General features: G+C 42.5%; 1 protein-coding gene across 1 annotated transcript in view; it reads right to left on the reverse strand.

Annotated features, from left to right (window-relative positions):
• The window catches only part of wwox (WW domain containing oxidoreductase), a 142,235-nt gene that overhangs the window by 111,890 nt on the left and 9,730 nt on the right, over positions 1–20,615 (reverse strand). Inside the window, exon 5 of the mRNA XM_082540323.1 lies at positions 17,693–17,799. Coding sequence (XP_082396449.1) covers positions 17,693–17,799 — 107 coding nt within the window. The remainder of the gene's footprint in view (positions 1–17,692; positions 17,800–20,615) is intronic.

Genomic DNA, 20,615 nt, shown 5'->3' on the forward strand with positions numbered 1-20,615 from the left:
CTCAATACATCTACACTGAAGTCTTTCTCCGCAAGATTAAACCAAATACGATGTGTTTTTTTTTTCTTTATCATAAATCAATTCATTAAAATGTAAATTAAAAGAGAAAAATGATAATGATAAGTAATGTCATTCTCAATCACATCTTCTTCTTTTTCAGCTGGGTAGATAAAGCAAATAACGAAAAAAGATGGCAGAACAAAGTAAACACAACCTGACCACACACACACCCATTTCAAACCTCTTTTGGTTTTATGTAAAATTACCGTCTCCCCCGGCTCTTAACACAAGCTCATCTCCATTAGCCGCAACCTAGTAAAACTGACTCCCCCAAATGAGTTGTGAATATGCATTCCCCCGGCCCAACTCTCCCATCCATACAAAAATACTGCATCCGCTCACTTACATCCATATCTCTTGTAAGTCAGCTCATCCCATAGGCCTAGTCACCATACTACCCATACCAATATCATAAATGACTGTGGGGGAAGCCTTCATTAGGGCAGCAATGCCCCTCCACCCGCCTAATCAGGGCATTTTCCTCGAGCACATTGGGATGGTGGTTTATGGCCCAAACGGGGTTCTGTTAATGAGGAAGTATACATGTCTCCATTTCCTGTCTAGCCAGGTCGGCAGTTCCTGTAGTTGAGTCTATTATAATTCTATTGCTTTTTTTAATGAGTTATATTCATCTTGGTAAAGCGTCAGGCACCATAAAAGCAAATAATAACAATAAATGCACATAATACAAATCTACTTCTGCTAAATGCTGTTATAGTCACACAGTAGTGAATGTTTTTTCCTCTCTCATACAAACACTGTCGAGCGATCCACTGCACTCCAAGCAACGTGGCTTTAAACCCGTATGATGACAGCTGAATTACTGCAAATGCCACAGCAAATTCTGTTACAGTGTTCCCACAAACGCTCGGCTTTTTCTGCTCATTCTTCTCAATCTCCCTCTCTACACCTCTGATCTCTCGCTGCCCAGGTCTTTCTTTCTCTCCATCATCCCCTCTTCACTCCCAGGCTTCGCTGACATTAACCTGGAGCACTCACTTTTTCCCATGGTTCTCCCATGTTGCTCTCCACATGTCAGCGCGGGAGGCTTTATGGCCCACATCCATCAGCATCACGTGCCAGGATTTATGGGAGATGGAGTCCAAACCCAATAGCTCTGAATCCGTCTTGCTGAAGCTGACCCCTGGGCTCCTGTGCGATGTAATAGATGAGCATCCTTGCACCCTACCCCCACGTAACCACACCTCACTCCTCCATGCTTCCCTTTCTTCACCCCATCTTCCTCTCTTCCCTTTACTTTCATGACTTTTTCCCTCCCTTTGCACATAAGTCCAGTCTTCTACACTGCCCTAGTTGGCTCTTGTTGATCATTCATTCAAGCCCTAATAGAGATTTGGTTTCCAAAAAATTAATGGAGCAAACTGATCCAAGGAAATATCCAAGTACACATGGCCCCTACACTCACACTTGAGTTATATATCCATTGAGTTGCAATTGGGTTAAAATGTAGAAGTGCCCTTCACAGGATAAACGAGAGGCAGCAATTATCTCTACTCACCGTTCGCTCCCACAAACAGACCTGTAGGAATGACAAAGGGCTGTCATATCATTATGTCCTGTAGCAGAAGATGAGAAGCTAAATTAGACAGAAGTTACAGCTGTTCTAGCACAGCTCACGTGCAGCTCACAATGACCCTAAAGAAAGATTTAACACAAAGTTACATCAGATGAAGCGAGACAAAAGCAGACTTTCACATTTCTAGTTTTCCAACCAGCCTGATCTCACAGAAATATGTTAAATGACTTAAGAGCACATTATGCTGTGCTGTCAGGTAATCTGTTAATATACCAAGTCTGCATCATAAAACAACAACAACAACAAAAAGTTCCTCGGGAGGTTTGGAGTGGTGGCTGGTGCCAGCAGCCCTACAGATCGGCAAAGCAGATTTAGAGCTGGTTTTTGTTTTAGAGGCTGAAATAAAACACAAAAGTCTCAGTCAGGAGACTCTGGTTATATGTCACCACCCTCAATCACTAGAGACTACAGTAACCTGTGAAGCGCCTTGAGGCGACTTTTGTTGTGATTTGGCGCTATATAAATAAAATTGAATTGAATTGAATTGAATTAACCTGAATCTCATGGGTTCTTTTTGTATCATAACTCATGCATAGACAAACTTCTGGTTTAAAGACTTGAGAAGAGGAATGTCCCGATTTCCACTTTTTAGATGGTCGCCATTCTCATTGAGTCTTCTTCAATTTACTTAAATTAACCTACCGTGACACATAGTGGTTAATTTTACTGTAGTCTCTGAGTTATAAATGGATCACCACTATTTGGGAGAAAGGTTTCACAGTTTCCTTAATACACTTTATTAGATGGAACAGAAAAGTTTCAAGCCAAAGTCTGAGACACATACTTCCTCCTCATGGTCCACAGCAGAATTAATCAGCAGAGCTTCATGTGGTCTACATATAGCACTGTGACCGACGAGCTGGAGTTCAAAGGTCAAACTGTGTTCACTGGTTTACAGCGGGTTTTTATTACAGAGTTATTTGATATATTTACCAAACCTGTTCACCTTCTAGCCTCCTCCTATATAGAGCTGGTTATCTAAAAAGTTGCACAGAAAACACACTCTCTCTTTCTCACACACACACACACACACCTCAATTGGAACACATGAAATAATATTGCCCTGCGGCCCCCCAAACAGGTCTGGACCCTAATAAATGCTTTACACTTTGAAAGAACAGCAAGGTAGCTCAGACACCTTTGAGCCTCCCTCAACGTACAAACGCACACACACACACACACAGACAGACAAACACACACACAGGCTATGCCTGGTCACAGGTCAGGGGCGCTTGTAGTTCTCTGAGGTAAAGGAAAGCATAGCCGCTTGAACTTGTAATATGCTCCTCTCTCCCCTGGTGCCACTTGTTGGGGGTTTTAGTGCAGGGGGAAATTACACTAGCTCCCCGTGTGTCAGACTCATGCTGAAAATCAGGGCTACACACCCACAAACACAGACACACATGACCAAACAGCTAAGCCTCAGCGTGGCTGAGACAATAGCTGTATGACAGATGAAGCGGTGGTGAATGTGTGGGTGTTACCTTTATTGCAGAGCATCACTAATAACTTTTTTTTTTAAACAGAGGTAAGTCTGAGCAGTCCAAATGTTAGATGCTAATCATCTAACATTCCCATTGGATGCAGAGAGCAAAGGACATAACCTGACTTTTTCCAGTGAACAGCACACAAACAATGCCATACAATTAATCTGGTAAAGCTGTAGTGTAGGCCTAATCACACGCACGTATGTAGGCATAATCGTGCGTCACAATGTTGGCTCTTTCCTCACCAAAATGAACTCAACATATAACGTAGACCACGAGTCAGATGTGAGCTGAGAGATAATCGTTGATATGGGGCAAGAGAGAATGAAACTAATAAAAAGGCAGTGTATCAAAGTATCGCAGCTGAGCATTAGTCACGTGAGGGCAACTACGCCACAACTCTGGTGTTCTCTAAATGAATCCCCCTCGTCCCGCGCTTGATTTATGGACCTGTAAAAACACACGTTGTTTTTAATCTACTGCTGCCTGAATCTGCCTCTCTAATGAAATGTGGATCTGTGTGTGTGTCTGTGTATGTGTTGAAGGGCATGCATGTGTGGGTGGGTGTGTGTTTGATAATGATGTATGGGCTAAGGTCTAATTCTTTGAGCATGAATTTTCTCTCTGATAAATATGCATCCAGTTACACAGACTGATTAAGCTGTAAACCAGTGTTAACTCCGTGTCACAGCACATACAAACACGCAGACATACATACTTACATGTGCACATGCACACATGCACACAAACAACTTCCCAGAAAATAATGATAGCTGTGCCTGGGGCAGGATTATTCGGATGCCTGAAGCAGTTCACTGGTATCATTCCATGAGACCAGACTGCAGAATATACCCTATAAACACAACCATATAAGCAGAAAACACTTTGCACAGTCAAAAAAGATGACACGCAGAGTTCAGCATCAAAATCCAACTGCATATATTGACTGTGGAGAAATTAAATAACAGAGCTGCAGGTATGTATTGCTTTTTAAAGGCACATCTTTAAAAGGTTCCAGTCTCATCCAGCTGTAATAACGTCATCCTTTTATTTCGGAGTGCTTTGTGGAAAGTGGAGATGGACGACCAGCCTGACTTTGAAATTTGTAACTTACAGCATCAGAACAGTCGGATATCCCAGCAGTTGACGTGTTATGACACACTTGTCTGTTCATTAGTGAACAAATCCCAATGTCCTTCTCAACCGACACACGCTACTAACATTTACAATCTCCTTCTTCTCCGTTTTCACCCCCTCCTCTGTCTCATATGCGAAATGCAACCAGACATTGTAGGGCACAGAATACACTCATTAGGTTCCCATCTCATGATGACAAGAGACAGCATCCGACAATTTCAATCTCACAGAGACATCAAACACAGAATTACATGTAATTAGCCTACTGCATCGCCTATGAACTTTATCTCGGGATCTGAGAGCCTATGCTAATTTCAAACTGTGCTAAAATGCTAAAAAAGCTCAGGGTAATGGCAGATAAATGTTACAGGCCGTTGCCAGATGGCTCCTGCACTCGACATTACTATGCTTGCTTGTTTGGCAGACGTCAACTAAGCCTCGGTCTATTTGACTGCAGTCTATTACAATTGGCTCATCTCTTGATTTAAAACAGAGTGTGTGCTGGACGTGTCTCTCTGTGGTCAGCACTTCTCAGACTTCAATAATAACATTCTCTGCTGGCAGACAGAAAAAGAGAGAGAGAGAAAGAGGGAAAGAGATCCAGGCAACCTCTCACCTCTCTCATCATAAGAAGCCCTCATCCCAGGGCAATGGGTCCTCCTTCAGAGGGAAAAGTGAAAGAGAGAAGGATGAAAATCTGTCAGGTTCAAACAACAAAGAGGTGCTGCCTTACACATCCTTCCTGAACCCGTCCCCTTCAGTGGCAGTGACATCATTTAAATCATTTAAATCCTCCCCAACATGACCTATGGCAAGTGACCCATCATTCTAACGCTCACACCTCCTTGTGAGACGCCCGCTGAAGTGCTTATTTAGCAGAAAATATCAACCGGCTAACTACGTGATTTATTCAAAATTATTCCTCCATGGTGCTCCCTCACACAAAGCATTTGCCCATAGTTCACTGTGGTCCAGGCAATTAGGAGCAGGCCACACCTCTTCAGGAGACAGAGCACCTGGCTACGGCAGACAGACATAAGGAGGAACAGAGCTGAGCGGCACACAGCTTTTCACGGTGGGCTGGAATAACTAAGCAGAGCGCTGAGGGAGAGAGAGGGAGAGAGTGAGGAATGCAAGCCAGGCACTTTAGGATTCATTTAGGTTCCCCATCTCCCTGGTCACTTTATTAGCAGTCTGGGAAGAGTGATGCATGTCCCAAAGCTATGCAAAATGCATAATTAAGCATTTAAATACACACCATGCAAATGTGTGTGTGTGTGCACTGTTCATGTGAGGGCACATACATACTGAACCTGAGGAGCGTATTGCAAAGATGCACAATCACACACTGGTCTACTGTAAAACTTCAAGATATTCAACTCTTAAGGTTGTTGTACTAATAGTCTCTACTACACAAAGCCTCCTTTAGTATTCCCACAAGCTAAACTAGAACCGTCACCTGTGTAATGCAAAGAAATCCTCAGTGGTATATTACAGTAACTCTTATTGCTGTTCCTTAGCCCTGTGTGGTCACTTGCTGGGGAATACATTTGAGTTAAAAGGGGGGGGGGGGGGGGGGGGTGTCTCCTCATCAAATTTACATATCATGGGTGCACCTTCATTCAATCCATCCTTTCTGCTCTTAAGCTAGAGTAGAAAGTAGTTAAAGGCAGGGAACTGGGGATCCTAATTCGCAGGCAGCGCTCAAGTAGAAAACAAGCAAATAAGCAAATAAAGAGAGATGAGAAGTTCTCCCTGGAGAGGCAGATTCATGCTGCTAATATGCAAAGAAACAGAACGATTTGTACAATCCTGGAAATAAAAGAGAACCACCTCTACCTCGGTGATTTAGTGGATGCACCTGAGGAGACGATTGGATGAGCAGAGGGAGGTGCAGGTGTAATGTTGCTGTGGTCCGGAGACAACCTAAGGGGCTATTTAAGTACAAGTCTTGACATCACCAGCAACAATCTCCGTTGGATTTATCTGAGCTCCAACAGTGATATGTAAGCAAAACCCCACACTGAAGAAATTGCCTCATTTCTAGATGAGAAAGAAAATGAGTATCTCCCAGTGTTACACACACATATTGAAAGAATGGGGCAGGAGATGACAGACAGATTGGTGCAGCATCTCCAGGGATGCAGATGCTGTGGATTGTGGTGAAAAGTTCATTTCCTGGTCCATCTACATTTCTACCATCATGAATAGCTATGAGCTGTGGATACAGACTGATAGAATAAGTGGTGGATATGAGCTTCCTCCAAAGGTGTCTGAGCTCACCCTGAGAGATACGGTGAGGATCTCAGCATTTCAGGAGAAGCTCAGAGTAAAGCCTTATACATCAAAGGGAGCCAGCTGAGGGGGCATCTGTCATAAGGGCTTCCCAGGTGAGGTCTTTTGGGCATCTAAAAGCAGGAGGAGAGCCAGGACAGACAGGACAAGCTGGAGGAATTAGGTCTCCCAGCTGCTGGCACTGGTTGGGAAGGTCATGATTGTCTATTTCTGTCTTTAATTTTTTTTTTTTTAAACATATTTTGCAACTACTTCTTTTCCTCAAATATTTTGCATTACTTTTTTTAAATCAACATGTGGTCATATTGCTTTACAACCTATAAGCTAACCATTGAATAACAAAAAAAGTAGAAGGACGTGTTGTTAACAACCACAGTTATAAATTTGTATTTCTTATTAATATTATTTAATTTTTATTTTTAATTCAGTTTAGTTTCAGTTAGTTTCCATCTTTTTTTAAGTTGTAGTTTGTTTTTTTTATTTGTTTTTCATATCTAGTTTAACTTAAACTAAGTATAATAATAACCCTGCTAACAATCTAACCAGTAAAACGTGTGTTGTGCGGTGAGATTTCATGCTTTTTACAAACTGAATAAACTTTCAAATGCGAAGACCACTACAGGTGCACAGAACTCCTTCAGTAAAAAAAATAAAATAAAATAAAATAAAGTCCACTTGGCAAAATTAGGTAAAACTAGCAAAGTGCACACATCTATACATGTTGTAGCTCCCCAGAAAAAAAAGAAAATATATATGAGCAGTATTTTTGCTTGATATGTTCATCTTTAATCGGCATCCTCCCCGAAGAGGTTGATGTGGGGATACCAGTGTACCAGTGTGAACTCGCATCTGCAAGATAGAGGATTTGAAAATGATTAATTATGATATACTGGTTACTCTGGGAGCAGAAGAGAGTGCTCCAGCCCTGCTCACTGACCTGGGAAATGGGCTGCAATTTCCTTAATCATTTAGGAAGATAAAAGAGGAGGAAAATCTGGTAGGGGTCTGAAAGGTGAGTGAGAAGGGACTTTTGAGGCCCTTCTAAAAGAAGGGAAAATAAAGGAATGATGAAGTGAGGGGAGAAGTGAGGAACACTGACTAAAAGAGCAGCATCCTAAGGCGCTGGAGGGTCTGCGACGGACCAGGTCAGCATTTCACAAGTGTCAGTTCATGTTGGCCCAAACGAGAGAAGCCGGGCTATAGCGTGGCATGTCATGGTGGCCAGCGGGGCACAGGGCCTGTCAGACTGACACAGGAGGTTATGCACTGAGCAAATGGACACACGGAGGCACGCACACAAATTTCCAAACCGGTGTGATTCAGGTTAAAGGTAGAGTGGGGGTGACGGCAAAGGGTTTGAAAACCCTGCATGTATCCCAACACACAGAGTCATGCAGGGAAGATTTCTAGAACAAACGTGGGACTCGTGTAGAACTTTGCCACCTCATACTGCCGTATGTAGGCCATGACGCATAAACATGTGGCATTATCTTATAAATCATAAGCCACCAGCAGGAAGAAGCCAGTGTGCCTCGGTAAGATGGTGCATCGGGAAGTCATGGGAACACAGCATTATGTACTCACATCAAGGTTGGACTGCCTTCTTCCTGTCTGCCTTTTAAAACATTTTCCATTTCCACTTTGTTAAAAAAACAAAAAATTCAGTTACTCCACCTGAAATAGCTGGTGCTTGGAAAGGAACATTCTGTGCCATTGATTCGGATCTTAATTTATCCTACAGCAGCCCGCAAAAAAAAAGGCATATATACATATATATCTATAGATCTTAAGGACTGATAACAATGGCAAAGATAGCACTCCATGGTAGAGGGTAGAGGGGTACGAGTGCATTCTCTGCCTGATTTTCATATTCAGTGAAGGACTGTCTGTGTTTTAGGCTGTCTGCCTGTCTGTATAAATGACCGCTGCTTATCAGCTCTCTGCCTGTCTTGCTCTTCCTCTCTGGCCTGTGTTAATGTTGCTGTTTGACATTGCAAGCAGCAGGCTTTTTTTTCTCCCAGCAGCCTCAGTGGACACTAGGCTTTAGCCTAATTGGTTCCAGAGCAGACCCTGACAGAACCTCTCCTCAGTGGCACACAGCCATATTAACACCCCACCACCCCAACCCCTCCCATCCTGACGCGCACACACAACAAAAACAAGCACAGCAATCAGTGACTAACTCGCTAATTAACGCCCTTACAAAGCATCTCATTAGCATGTTTTGTAGAGAGGGGCAATGGGGGAAATGAGCATTTTAGATTTAAAAAAAAAAGGAAAGAAGTTACAAAAAAGGACCTAGGCGCACGTGTGTGTATGTTATATTCTACTCAGGGGCCGAGGGCCTTGGTTGGCCCACCAAGCAGTGGTCTACATCTCAGGGGAGTCCATTACAGCTCTCTGAGGGAGACGCTGGAATCAAAGATAAGCATAAATTTAAAGGCAATCAGGAAAAATACATCTCTGGTATGCAGACAACACTTTGGTTGTTAACCAGCAACTTAACCTGCTTTACACTGTGAGGGGAATAGGAGATGGGTAGGTAAAAGGCTATTGAAAAGAATGCATATAGTTAAAGCGTCAGGCAAAGGCCAAGAGCTGCAGTGCTTAAAAATCTGAACGAGGCTCCCTGGAGAAACTTAGATGACAATACTAGGAAATTAATGTGGATGTGCCAAAAATTGCAGTTCCACCAACGGCCTCTTGGGGCTGAATCTCAAAAGAAAATAAATTCCCAGTGATTAAATCTCAAATTTTACACCTGAAGAAACATATTTAAACCCTGGCACTATATATATATATATATATATATATATATATATATATATATATATATATATATGTGTGTGTGTGTGTGTGTGTCAGTGTTTGAAGCCATTTTCCTCCATAGTGATAACATTATAGTTTTTTTTTGTTGGGTTTGTTGTTTATTCAGTTTATGATTTTATATTCTATTCCAGACATCCAGGCATTATTAGGAGAGATTCTGCTTGGAAAGACAAGTATGGACGGTTATCTTAGCCTTCAGTTATAGTAAAAGACACTCTAAGTAGGTGGATGTTTAGCAATGTTCCCTCTAAGCTGTGCACGTGCGCAATTGCGCACTGCTGGCACGGTCTCTGCGCACACAAAATCTGCATTGCGCACAAAAAAAAAAAAAAACCTGAATTGAAATTAAAATTAATACTTTAACAATTCTGTATTGCAGTGTTAGCCAGTAATTAGCCATTGTCCAGCCAATAATGCGATTCACATTCGCAGCTAATCAACGTCTTGACAGGCTACGACAGCGTCCTTATGTGCCGACACCGGTGTTTTAGCTAGCAAAGCGGCGTAGCTGATGTGGAGTGAAGCCACGTTAATGACAACGTGTACAACCATTGGAGATGTGAGCAGGACAGACGGAACAACTGACGGAAAAAGTGTGGACTTTATACCAGTTTGGATTTTGTGTTGATAGGCCACGTAAAACCAGAGTTATGATAAAAAAAATATGCAATGTTTGGTTTTGTTCCTGAATACTATCGTTGTTTATGTTTACTGCGGGAAGAAATGGTAGAAACGGCGTTTTATAAGGAAAACACTTGAAAGCGCTCTCCACCTGCAAGCAAAAACGAAACCAAAAACCCCACCCTTTCCTATTGATCGAAAAAAGTACCATGTCGACCAATCAAACAATGATATGGCAACGTGGCATCTAGTTGTTAAGAAACGGGGGAAAGTTTTAGGAGTGACAGCGGTGTTTTGAGATGTGAGAGATTTGAGACGTTTAGCGCAAATCTTGTGAAGTGAGTGTGTAGTGTAGTCAAAAGTTTTTTTGTGTGTGTCAGAACAATGAGGCGACTGCTGAATGTTACAGGTTTTACAGGAGTGATACATCTCCTGTTGTCAAGCCTGCAGGTATCAGGCTTGTGTTGTTCTCCTTTATCTCATAGTGGACAGAAATTATTTTTTCGAGTGGCACAAATAATTTGTGTGGCATCAAATTTAATGCAGAACAGCTGATTGTTCTGTAAACAGTTTGAAATGTTTGTTGAAAAGCGCATTGGCTGCATTTAAAAAAAACTTTGCAGCTACAAGACCACATACTCATACTCCAAGTCAGAGCATGCATATATATATATATATATATATATATATATATATATATATATATTTTAGGGGTGCAACGATATTCGTATCGATATTGAACCGTTCGATACAGTGCTTTCGGTTCAGTACGCATATGTATCGAACAATACAAAATTTTTAATTTATTTTATCAACTTTCCTTCTGACGATGCTGTCTGTGTTGAGCGCTCAGTGAATCTGCGTTCGACTACTCCGCCTAGGCTCGACAGTGCAGCCTAGGCGGAGTAGTCGAACGCAGATTCACTGAGCGCTCAACACAGACAGCATCGTCAGAAGGAAGAGCGCAGGGCAAGCTAGCGAGACAGAAGTTAAGCTCTCCTTACAACATGGACCTCCCCCACCCTCATTCAGATCTGGCGTTTGGAATTATTTTGGTTTTCATGTGACGCATGACCCTGAAGGTAAGCGAGTCATGCACTAAAGTAAAACAGTATGTTGGATGTGCCATGCAATGCTCAATTACATGGGTGGGAACTAGTGTGTTAGCGCAGTTAGCTCGTTAACGTGTTGGCCGTCTAGCCCCATGCACGGAGCGATCGGCGGTAGCTCGTTAACGGAGATTTGCCGTGTTGTGGCGTTAAGGTCATTTCAACGAGATTAACCTGAAAGCACTAGTGGGAACACAACGAATATGACTGCACATTTACGCCGACATCATCCTAGTGCAAAGACAAGTGGAAGCAGAAAAAAAACAAGCAAGCATGCTACTAACTTTAGCCGAGTCATTTAGACAGCTGTTAGCACATGATTCTCCTTATATGTTTAATATGCTGCTGAGAATATAGCCCAGAAGAAGCGGATAGTATAGCTTTTATTTTGGAAAGAGCCATTTCTCTTTAATAAACTCTCTTTTCCAAAGATGAGTGATTCCTCAATCAGATACAGGGCTTGCAATATCGCTAGCCCGACGTCCCGGGGCTAGCGATCTTTTCAGTCGGGCTACCAAAATCTATCTCTGCCCTGCCCGTCGGGCTATTGTAGGAAGGAAAAATATATGTCAATGCTTTTGCATTCTTTCAGAAATGTAGCTGGGTAATTATGTCATTGGCATCGGTGAGCCACTGTCAATATGTGACATATTGAAATCGCGTTTGAATTTGCGCTTGTTTTTTTGCTTTCACTTTGCAATGACAGCACTGATCTGTGAGTGATGATAATTTGTGCACCAATTCCTATGACATTGTCTTATTAATTGGTAGCTTACTATGCAAACATGACAAGTGAAATCTCCCGCAGCAAGCTTAAACATGTGAGAGGTTGATCGCCCAGAGAATCGCTGAGCTTATGTGAGTGCGCGTGTAAAAGCAGCAGGATATATATTTGACTACGATGACCTGGATGACTGAGAACCTTCACAGACAGATATATATTTTAGTTCTGCTGAGCCAAATAAGACAGGTCAGGGTGAAGAAGTGACAGCCAAAGAAAAGCTTACCACAAAACGGAGAAGTTATGACAAATCAGACTATAAGGCAAAAAGAAAGTGCAGCTTTATGGTTTCATGGACAAAAGAATTTCTGTGGCTGCAATATGACGAGCTATATAACCAGGGCTGCACATAAGTGGTCCGCAGGTGCGCATTCGCTGTCAAAATAAAAAACACGCACAAGGGTTAGGGTTAAATTTAAAAACTGTACTTTTGAGTTAAAACATATATTTATAATTTTAATAAATGACAAATTAAAAAGGCATGAACATTTTTTTGTATCGAAAAAATATCGAACCGTGACACCAAAGTATCGAACCGAACCGTGAATTTTGTGTATCGTTGCACCCCTAATATATATATATATATATATATAAAGTTAAAAAGTTCAAGTTATTTTTACTTCCAATAGTGTTAACACAGGAGGAACAATGCGGTTTTCGTCCTGGTCGCGGAACACTGGACCAGCTCTTTATCCTCTCAAAGATACTTGAGGGTGCATGGGAGTTTGTCCAACCAGTCTACATGTGTTTTGTGGACTTGGAGAAGGCATTCGACCGTGTCCCTCGGGGTGTCCTGTGGGAGGTGTTGCGGGAGTATGGGGTGTCTGGCCCATTACTACGGGCCATTTGATCCCTATACAACCGTTGCAAGAGCTTGGTTCGCATTGCCGGCAATAAGTCGGACTCGTTCCCGGTGGGTGATGGGCTCCGCCAGGGCTGCCCTTTGTCTCCGGTTCTGTTCATAATTTTTATGGACAGGATTTCTAGGCGCAGCCAAGTGGCGGAGGGCTTTCGCTTTGGTGGCCTCAGAATCTCATCTCTGATTTTTGCAGATGATGTGGTTCTGTTGGCTTCATCGGGTGAGGGCCTCCAGCTCGCACTGGAACGGTTCGCAGCCGAGTGTGAAGCAGCGGGAATGAGAATCAGCACCTCCAAATCTGAGGCCATGGTTCTCAGCCGGAAAAGGGTGGAGTGCCCACTCTGGGTCGGGGATGAGTTCCTGCCCCAAGTGGAGGAGTTCAAGTATCTCGGGGTCTTGTTCGCGAGTGATGGGAGAAGGGAGCCGGAGATCGACAGACGGATTGGGGCTGCAGCTGCAGTAATGCAGACGCTGCACCGGTCCGTCGTGGTGAAGAGGGAGCTGAGTGTAAAAGCGAAGCTCTCAATTTACCGGTCGATCTACGTCCCTACCCTCACCTATGGCCACGAGCTGTGGGTAGTGACCGAAAGAACGAGATCGCGGATACAAGCAGCAGAAATGAGCTTCCTCCGAAGGGTGGCTGGCCTCTCCCTTAGAGATAGGGTGAGAAGTTTGGCCATCCGGGAGGGGCTCAGAGTAGAGCCGCTGCTGCTCCACATCGAAAGGAGCCAGCTGAGGTGGTTCGGGCATCTGACAAGGATGCCCCCTGGGCGCCTCCTGGGTGAGGTGTTCCAGGCATGTCCCACCGGGAGGAGGCCCCGGGGCAGACCCAGGACACGCTGGAGAGATTATATCTCTCGGCTGGCCTGGGAACGCCTTGGTATTCCCCCGGATAAGCTGGAGGAGGTGGCTGGGGAGAGGGAGGTCTGGGCCTCTTTGCTTAGGCTGCTGCCCCCGCGACCCAGCCTCGGATAAAGCGGATGAAGATGGATGGATGGATAGTGTTAACATACTACACAGGTCAATGACTAGATTTTTTTACATTTTCATTGTAAGTGGGCTAAAGCAGTTAATTAAAAGTAGTCTAACATAAACATAAATGTAAATGCTGTAATTTGATTATTTTAATAAACCATGTAACTTGGATGGATTAGATGGTGGCGTGACCACAGTGCACACGTCTGATGTCGCTCACAGTGGTCCAAGGGATCGCTCAGGGAGTTTGTGTGTTCGCTCAGACACATTAAAAATTAGAGGGACGATTGATGTTTAGTCTATTCTGTAAATATATTCTTTTTAAACTTGTTTTTAATCAGACTTACCATCCTATTTAATATTACTGTCAATTACGTATGCTCACTATAGCAACAATGTCAAATCCAGTTTTAAAAGCAGCAACAACAACAACAAGATTCCAGACTCAAAGCTCCAAAAGAGTAGTTTGAATGGGTGGGTGGCATCATAGTGTCTACATGCACTAGTGTGCATGACTCAAACGATTTTGGCACCACAAATATAACTGTTGATGCATATCTTTATTATCATGCTTAACTCTTGTGCATTTTCTCCTTCTGCCTTCCCATGTCCTTCTGTTCTACCTCCAGCTCCCATCTGCTGCTTATTCCCTTGGTTTTACTGTGGCTTCATCACAGTAAAGACAGCCCCCTTTGAACCCTATAAAGGCAACCAGCATCAGGCTTATTGTAAAACACAATCATAAGGTAAATGTTTATCCCCTCTCTGCCACTCTAAACTCCCCTAATGAGCCTGCTGGAGGGGTTTCACCTCACAGCTCAAATAGAGGCAGAGAAAACAGCACCTTCAACTCGGATTAGGACTGCATAGGAGACGCCGCTAAAGTCTAATCGGGAAAACAGTAACGAGCAATAACAAAGTTTAAAAAAAAAAAAGAAACGAAAGAAAGAAAACTAATAAAAAGAAAGTAGGAAAAAAACAAGCAATATAATCACTAAAGTGCCAAACAAGCTCTACAACATAAAGCATTAATGACTGAAGAGTTAAATATGAAGCAGAAGTTCAGGAGCCACTCTTGGGAGAATACATTATGATTGGCTGGGAAGGATGAGCCCTCCGACCCTGCTCTTCCTGCCTGTTCTGACCTGCCCCATTATCCATCAGCGACCCCACTATTATACCTACTGTCGGTACACGGCGCCACGCTGAACCACACCACCCTGCGCTGCGAGCGAGCCATCACTCTCACCCCTGAACAGCAACGCGAGCCCACACGCAGAGAAAGAGAAAGTACAGCGTAATAGTAAGCAGGTAGTTAGAGGTCAGAGGTGCTGCGCAATCGGGACAGCAGTTCCACTCCTGGCAGCCAGAGCGGAACTCTGAGAGGGACCTGGAAGTAGATATGATGACCTTTTGTACAGAGGACCCCAAAATATACCCTCTTATCAAAATGACCTTAACATAGGAGCATGGGAAGGTAAGCACAGCCCATCCATCATCTTAAAGATTAATCCTCCTCTCTATTCTTCTCCTGAATCTATTAATAATGTCGCCAGAGGGGGGAATTTGCAGCAAAGATTTATTCTGATATTGTGACTTTTATTCATTAGCCTATAACAAGGGGGATTCCTTGAAAAGGAAATATAGAGTGGGCTTAGGGAATGCTAATTCTCCATTCCAGCTCTATTTGAACTATACCAACCCCTATTAACTCAGTCATTAATTTTGCTGACAATCTGCATATGCTACATGCCAATGTACAACCAAAAAAGAAGGAAGATTAGCATTTATGGCACATAGGTCACAGCTGTTTATTCTTTAAAAGCAATCCTGGGCAGCGTCCATTTGTTAATTTACTAACATGGATAACTCTGTGGCAGGTGTGAAGCTTTAAAAAAAAAATCAATTTGACAACAAAATCTGGTGCTTGGATCAGAGCTTTTCCTCACTCATTTAGTCAAAGTACTGGATTTCACAGAGTGGAGCAGCACTGACAGCCCCAGGGGCATACTTCAATTAGAGACTTTGGTGAGTTTAAACACTGCAGATCTACTCCCGCTCAAAGGCATTTGTCTCCCTCCCCCTCGCTTTTCCTCTCTCTCCCTCGTTTCCTCCTTCTCTCTTCATATCTACGCTGAGCACCCACTCTCCGTCTTCTTCAAGTCCTGCTCTCTGTAATCAACTCAGTGCTAATGGCTTATTCTTTCTGCTCCAGCACCCACATTTCACTTGTTTATTTTCCCACACTCGTAAATCTGGGGACATGTCACAAGCGCAGCGATATTAGAGCAATAATCTCAGGTAATTATCAGATGCCCTCTCACTTTTTCTCCCTCTCCCTCTCTCCATTTAACACTCTCTCTACTGCTTTAAAGAGAGACTCATTCAGAAGTTTATTTGACTGCTCCTGTGAAATGTGGAAGCGGGGTTTGAAGCTTTAAAGCAGCGGTCCCCAACCTTTTTTGCGCCACGGACCGGTTTATGCCCGACATTATTTTCACGGACCGGCCTTTAAGGTGTCGCGGATAAATACAACAAAATAAAACTATTACCGGTACCGAAAAAAAGAAGATTTAATCATAACACGTGAAAAAACCCAGGAAAACCGAGTTAACGATAAAAACAATAACAAAATAACGCTGAAAACCGATAAAAACCCTGAAAACCATACATTTCACACCTGAGCCTCAACTCTCGCGGCCCGGTACCAAACGACTCACGGACCGGTACCGGTCCGAGGCCCGGGGGTTGGGGACCGCTGCTTTAAAGCACACTCTTATAAAATAAAAGGCCTCTATTTGTAGCAGAGCCCTAAACAGGTAGGTTATGCAGTAATCTAAATTATAAATGTTATGCTTGTCCCGTATTTGTTTGAGCTTTATAATCTAAAACATCCAGTTAACACAAACACTCTTTAAACTATTATGTCACAAAAACAGTACATTCCACAAACCACAGCAAAAAGTAACCCATGGTTCAAGACCGGGAGGCGGCTCATATCCGCGGGATACGTGGGGCTGTGTCAGGAAGGACATCAGAGGTAAAAATTTGTTCCAAATCAAACATGCGGGTCCAGCCACTGAGGCAATCTCTTAAGAATAAGGGAAGAGCCAAAATAAGTTTTATAGTCAACGAAAAATTTCAATGTTTTATTTTCTTTAAATATGTTTCAGTGTTATTATTGTATGAACTCCACAGAAAATGACAACATGTATTATTGAACATCATCCTGCTGCTCCCTGCCACACATTGTGCAAAATTGTACATTTATTAAGTTATTTATATTTTACTATATCTTAGTACTTTAAAAAAAAAATAATTTTAGTATTTGTTCTAGTTATTTCTACTGTTTTATCTACTGTTTAGTCATATTCTGCATATACCGAGACCCAAAAAAATTGCTTTGCTTATATCACATCAAATGTTTTATAAAAATTAAGCTCAGTCTGAAAATGTAGTGTCGGTGTAACAACAATAGGTTTTTTGGTTTGGGACCATTTTTTTTCCACGGACAAGCCCTTTTTGGTGTGCTTCGGACTGTTTTGATCCCCATCCCGGGAAGCCTGAAATATCAAGTGTACATGGCCAAGATACTGAAGCTGAAGTTGTATCCATTGCGGAGGGAGTGCAACTGCGATTTGTGTGTGAATGGGTGAGAATTTGGTTTAAATTTGGTAAAAAAGTGCTTTAAGTGATTGGTAAGGCCAGAAAAGCACTACAGAAATCCCAGTCCATGTATGCTCACTAATACACGAGTGTGGCTCACTGATGTTTAACAGCTTATTCTGTCTAAACCTCAATAAGGAAGTTACTATAAGTCGGTTTATTGTTGGCGTCTTTTTATAGGATTTGTTTTTGTTTGAGAAAGATGTTGTAACTTAACCACACTTTCCAGCTTTTAGAGCTCCAAGAAAACAGGGGATTACTTAGACTGTCACTTACCCACTCTTCCTGAATGAGGCTCACCGCCTTGTTGGCACGGGTCAGGTTTCGACAAGCCAGGATCACATGGGCGCCATGAAGAGCAAAAGACCTGGCTGTCTCAAAGCCTGAGATGGGAGACAGACGGACAGGAAGACAGGGAGATATAGACATGAGAAAAAGTCTACAGGCAAGCAATGCCTCAAAGATGAGGGGTTTTTTTTCTAAAGATAACTTCAGATCCCCATCAATTTTTTCATATAATTTATTTCATTGAGTAACCCAGTCTAGTGGAGTTAATCATTTCTCTCTGAAGTGATGAAACTGATTGAATTATTGTGGTTCGCGACTTCTTCCTCTCGTCTTAGATAAAGTTTTGGATCTGACCGCCAACTCTCAATGAGGTATCGCCGCTCGCATAGAGTCAGAAAAACGGAGGCTGTTGTTAATTACGTTAAAAATTACGGCAGTAATTATGAAAACACGGGTCGTAACTGAACTAAATGAGCAATCGAACAGACATGACATTCACACTGAACCTTGGCGTGATATTTCAGGCACATCAAAGGGCCTCTGATAAGGACATTTCTCCCATGAAACGAGGTCCGCCGATATGCGCAGAATTTATCAGTCCAAGACTACTTCATGGCTCCATCCAAATCATGTAGTCACGATAAAACTGACAAAAACTGAAGATAGAGGGAGAGAAGTTAATTTCTAAATTACAAGTCTAAATGGGTCATTTCATCCCGTAGGTTGAATTAATTTATGAGATTAACTTTCTTTCCTTCACCGTATTTTTATTTCCTTTGACATTTACTACCCTTCATGTGTCACAGAAAAGTTCAAGAGCACAGAGTCATGTCATATTTTTAATCCTACTTCTATATACAAACCTGTGTGTATGTATATACATATATACACACACACACACAAGCACTTATCCACATGCAGTATGAGAGTCCTGACTGACAAAGTGAAAGGCTCAATAACTGATTGTGGCAAGAGGGTCTGAGTGGCAGAGCAGTAGGCAGAGTGTATCGGGTGGTGGATTAATATGGACTGTAATTAGATTATATGTCTTAATCTGATTTTCATTAAGAGCAAAACTGGGAGGCCTAATTGTGAGGAGAGCATTAAGGACTAATATCTATTAAAACTCAAAATTGGAGTGGGATTGGAAGCCCTTTCTGACAAGTGAAGCATGGAATGAAATTATATGACACCTTATTAGGTGTAATGGAGGGGACTGTGACTGTGAGCGGAGATCATTTCACTCACAGGAAATGGAAATGAAAATAAAAACAGCATGACAGAAAAAACAAGCAGAGTGACTGGTGGGGTAAAAATAGGCTTTGAATCCAAATGAGCGGCGGCGGGCTTTAGAAAATAAATGTTAGCGTAACTTCTGAGTGTCACGCAAAGTGTCTGCGTTTTCACTTCGGCATAATCTGAACACTGCTTTTAAAATTGATAAAAATCATACGGATGTGTGCGAAATGATTTTTATATTTTTTTTCCCCACAAACGCAGCTTCATTTAAAGGCATTTTTTCCGGTCTTTATAAATTGGACAAGACTACTGGCTTCTGGTAAACAACAACACCTCACACCGACTGGTTGTGTGTACAAAGCATGAAAGTGAAATTAATCGACACCAGTGTTTTCCATAATGGGGAACAAATTAGAATATGGCAGCGACAACAGCAGCAGCGCCGAAGCCATGTATTTGCAATGACAAATAACAAGGGCTTGACATTAATTGTGAAATAACGAGTGTGGCGTTGCTGTAACAGAGACTCCCCGCCCTCTTGCCCGTGTTACCGGTGGAGAGGGCCGCGACGAAATTAGTTCCTGGTCAGGTGTACAACAAAGGGAGCCTGTTTCAGCATTGTATGCTGATGGTGGAACATGACAAGAGGTCAGACAGGGGTTTCTTTTGCGCTGGTGGATCGACAAACGCCATAAGCTGTTTTACAGCGCGCGGCAGGCCCGCTTGGATGTGATGCTCACCCAGATTTTTCTGTCTAAACAGATGTAGTAGCTGCAGAGGTTTACAGAGAAGAGTCTGTAGATGGGGGGGGGGAAGTTTCTTTGAATATGTTTATGTTCAATCTCAAGCTTTATAAAGTAGCAAGAATGCACTACATGGCTCAGCTATTGTTGAAAATGTGTTTTACTGTAATGTATAAAATGCATAAAAATGTGTAAAATGTCCATTAAGCTGTGAATGCTCTTCATGGTACATTAGGATCCTGGCCCTACTGATATCCCCCAATAATGAGTGTGATTTAGTGATTTCACGCTTTGTTTGTCCTCCCTGGCCCACTGCCCCTCTCTGGATCCCCCTCGTACACAGGTGTATTGGCTCAATGTAATGAGATCATTACCAGCCTCGTCAGTAAACGTGTTTATTTGGCAAACGGAGCCGCCTGCTCCTTCCCTCTTGATCTGCATCCAAAGAGGCATTTAACTAAAATAAGCTCTGCAGTACAATTGGGCAAACAGAAGTCGGTTCAGATCATTACAAGACCTGTGGGTAAACATGTCGGGTTCCCACAATCCCCTTTTCCAGAGCTGCTCGAAAGACCATGAGAGAGAAAAAACATGATTATGAACAGAGTACATATCGCCCAAACTCATCATTGAGTTACAAGGTGTTTTTAACTGAAATTGCATTTGGGCTATTTATGAGGCAATTAATAAACATAATAAGTATGGTTTTTATTATTATGTTTATTGCTGTTTATTTCTGTCTTCTGTTTGATTTATTTTAGTTGGTAAAGCGTTTAGAAATTTGTAGATTTTGTAACAACTTGCCACAATCACCTTCATGTGACCCGACACTGCACTGTTACACGGCTTTATCCCACGTGCCCATCTCATCCCAGTTACTATAGATATTATATAACACATGCAGTATGTTTCTAAAAACAATAAGTTAA

This window comes from Aulonocara stuartgranti (assembly GCF_965226115.1).
Source record: "Aulonocara stuartgranti genome assembly, chromosome: 7".
NCBI lineage: Eukaryota > Metazoa > Chordata > Actinopteri > Cichliformes > Cichlidae > Aulonocara > Aulonocara stuartgranti.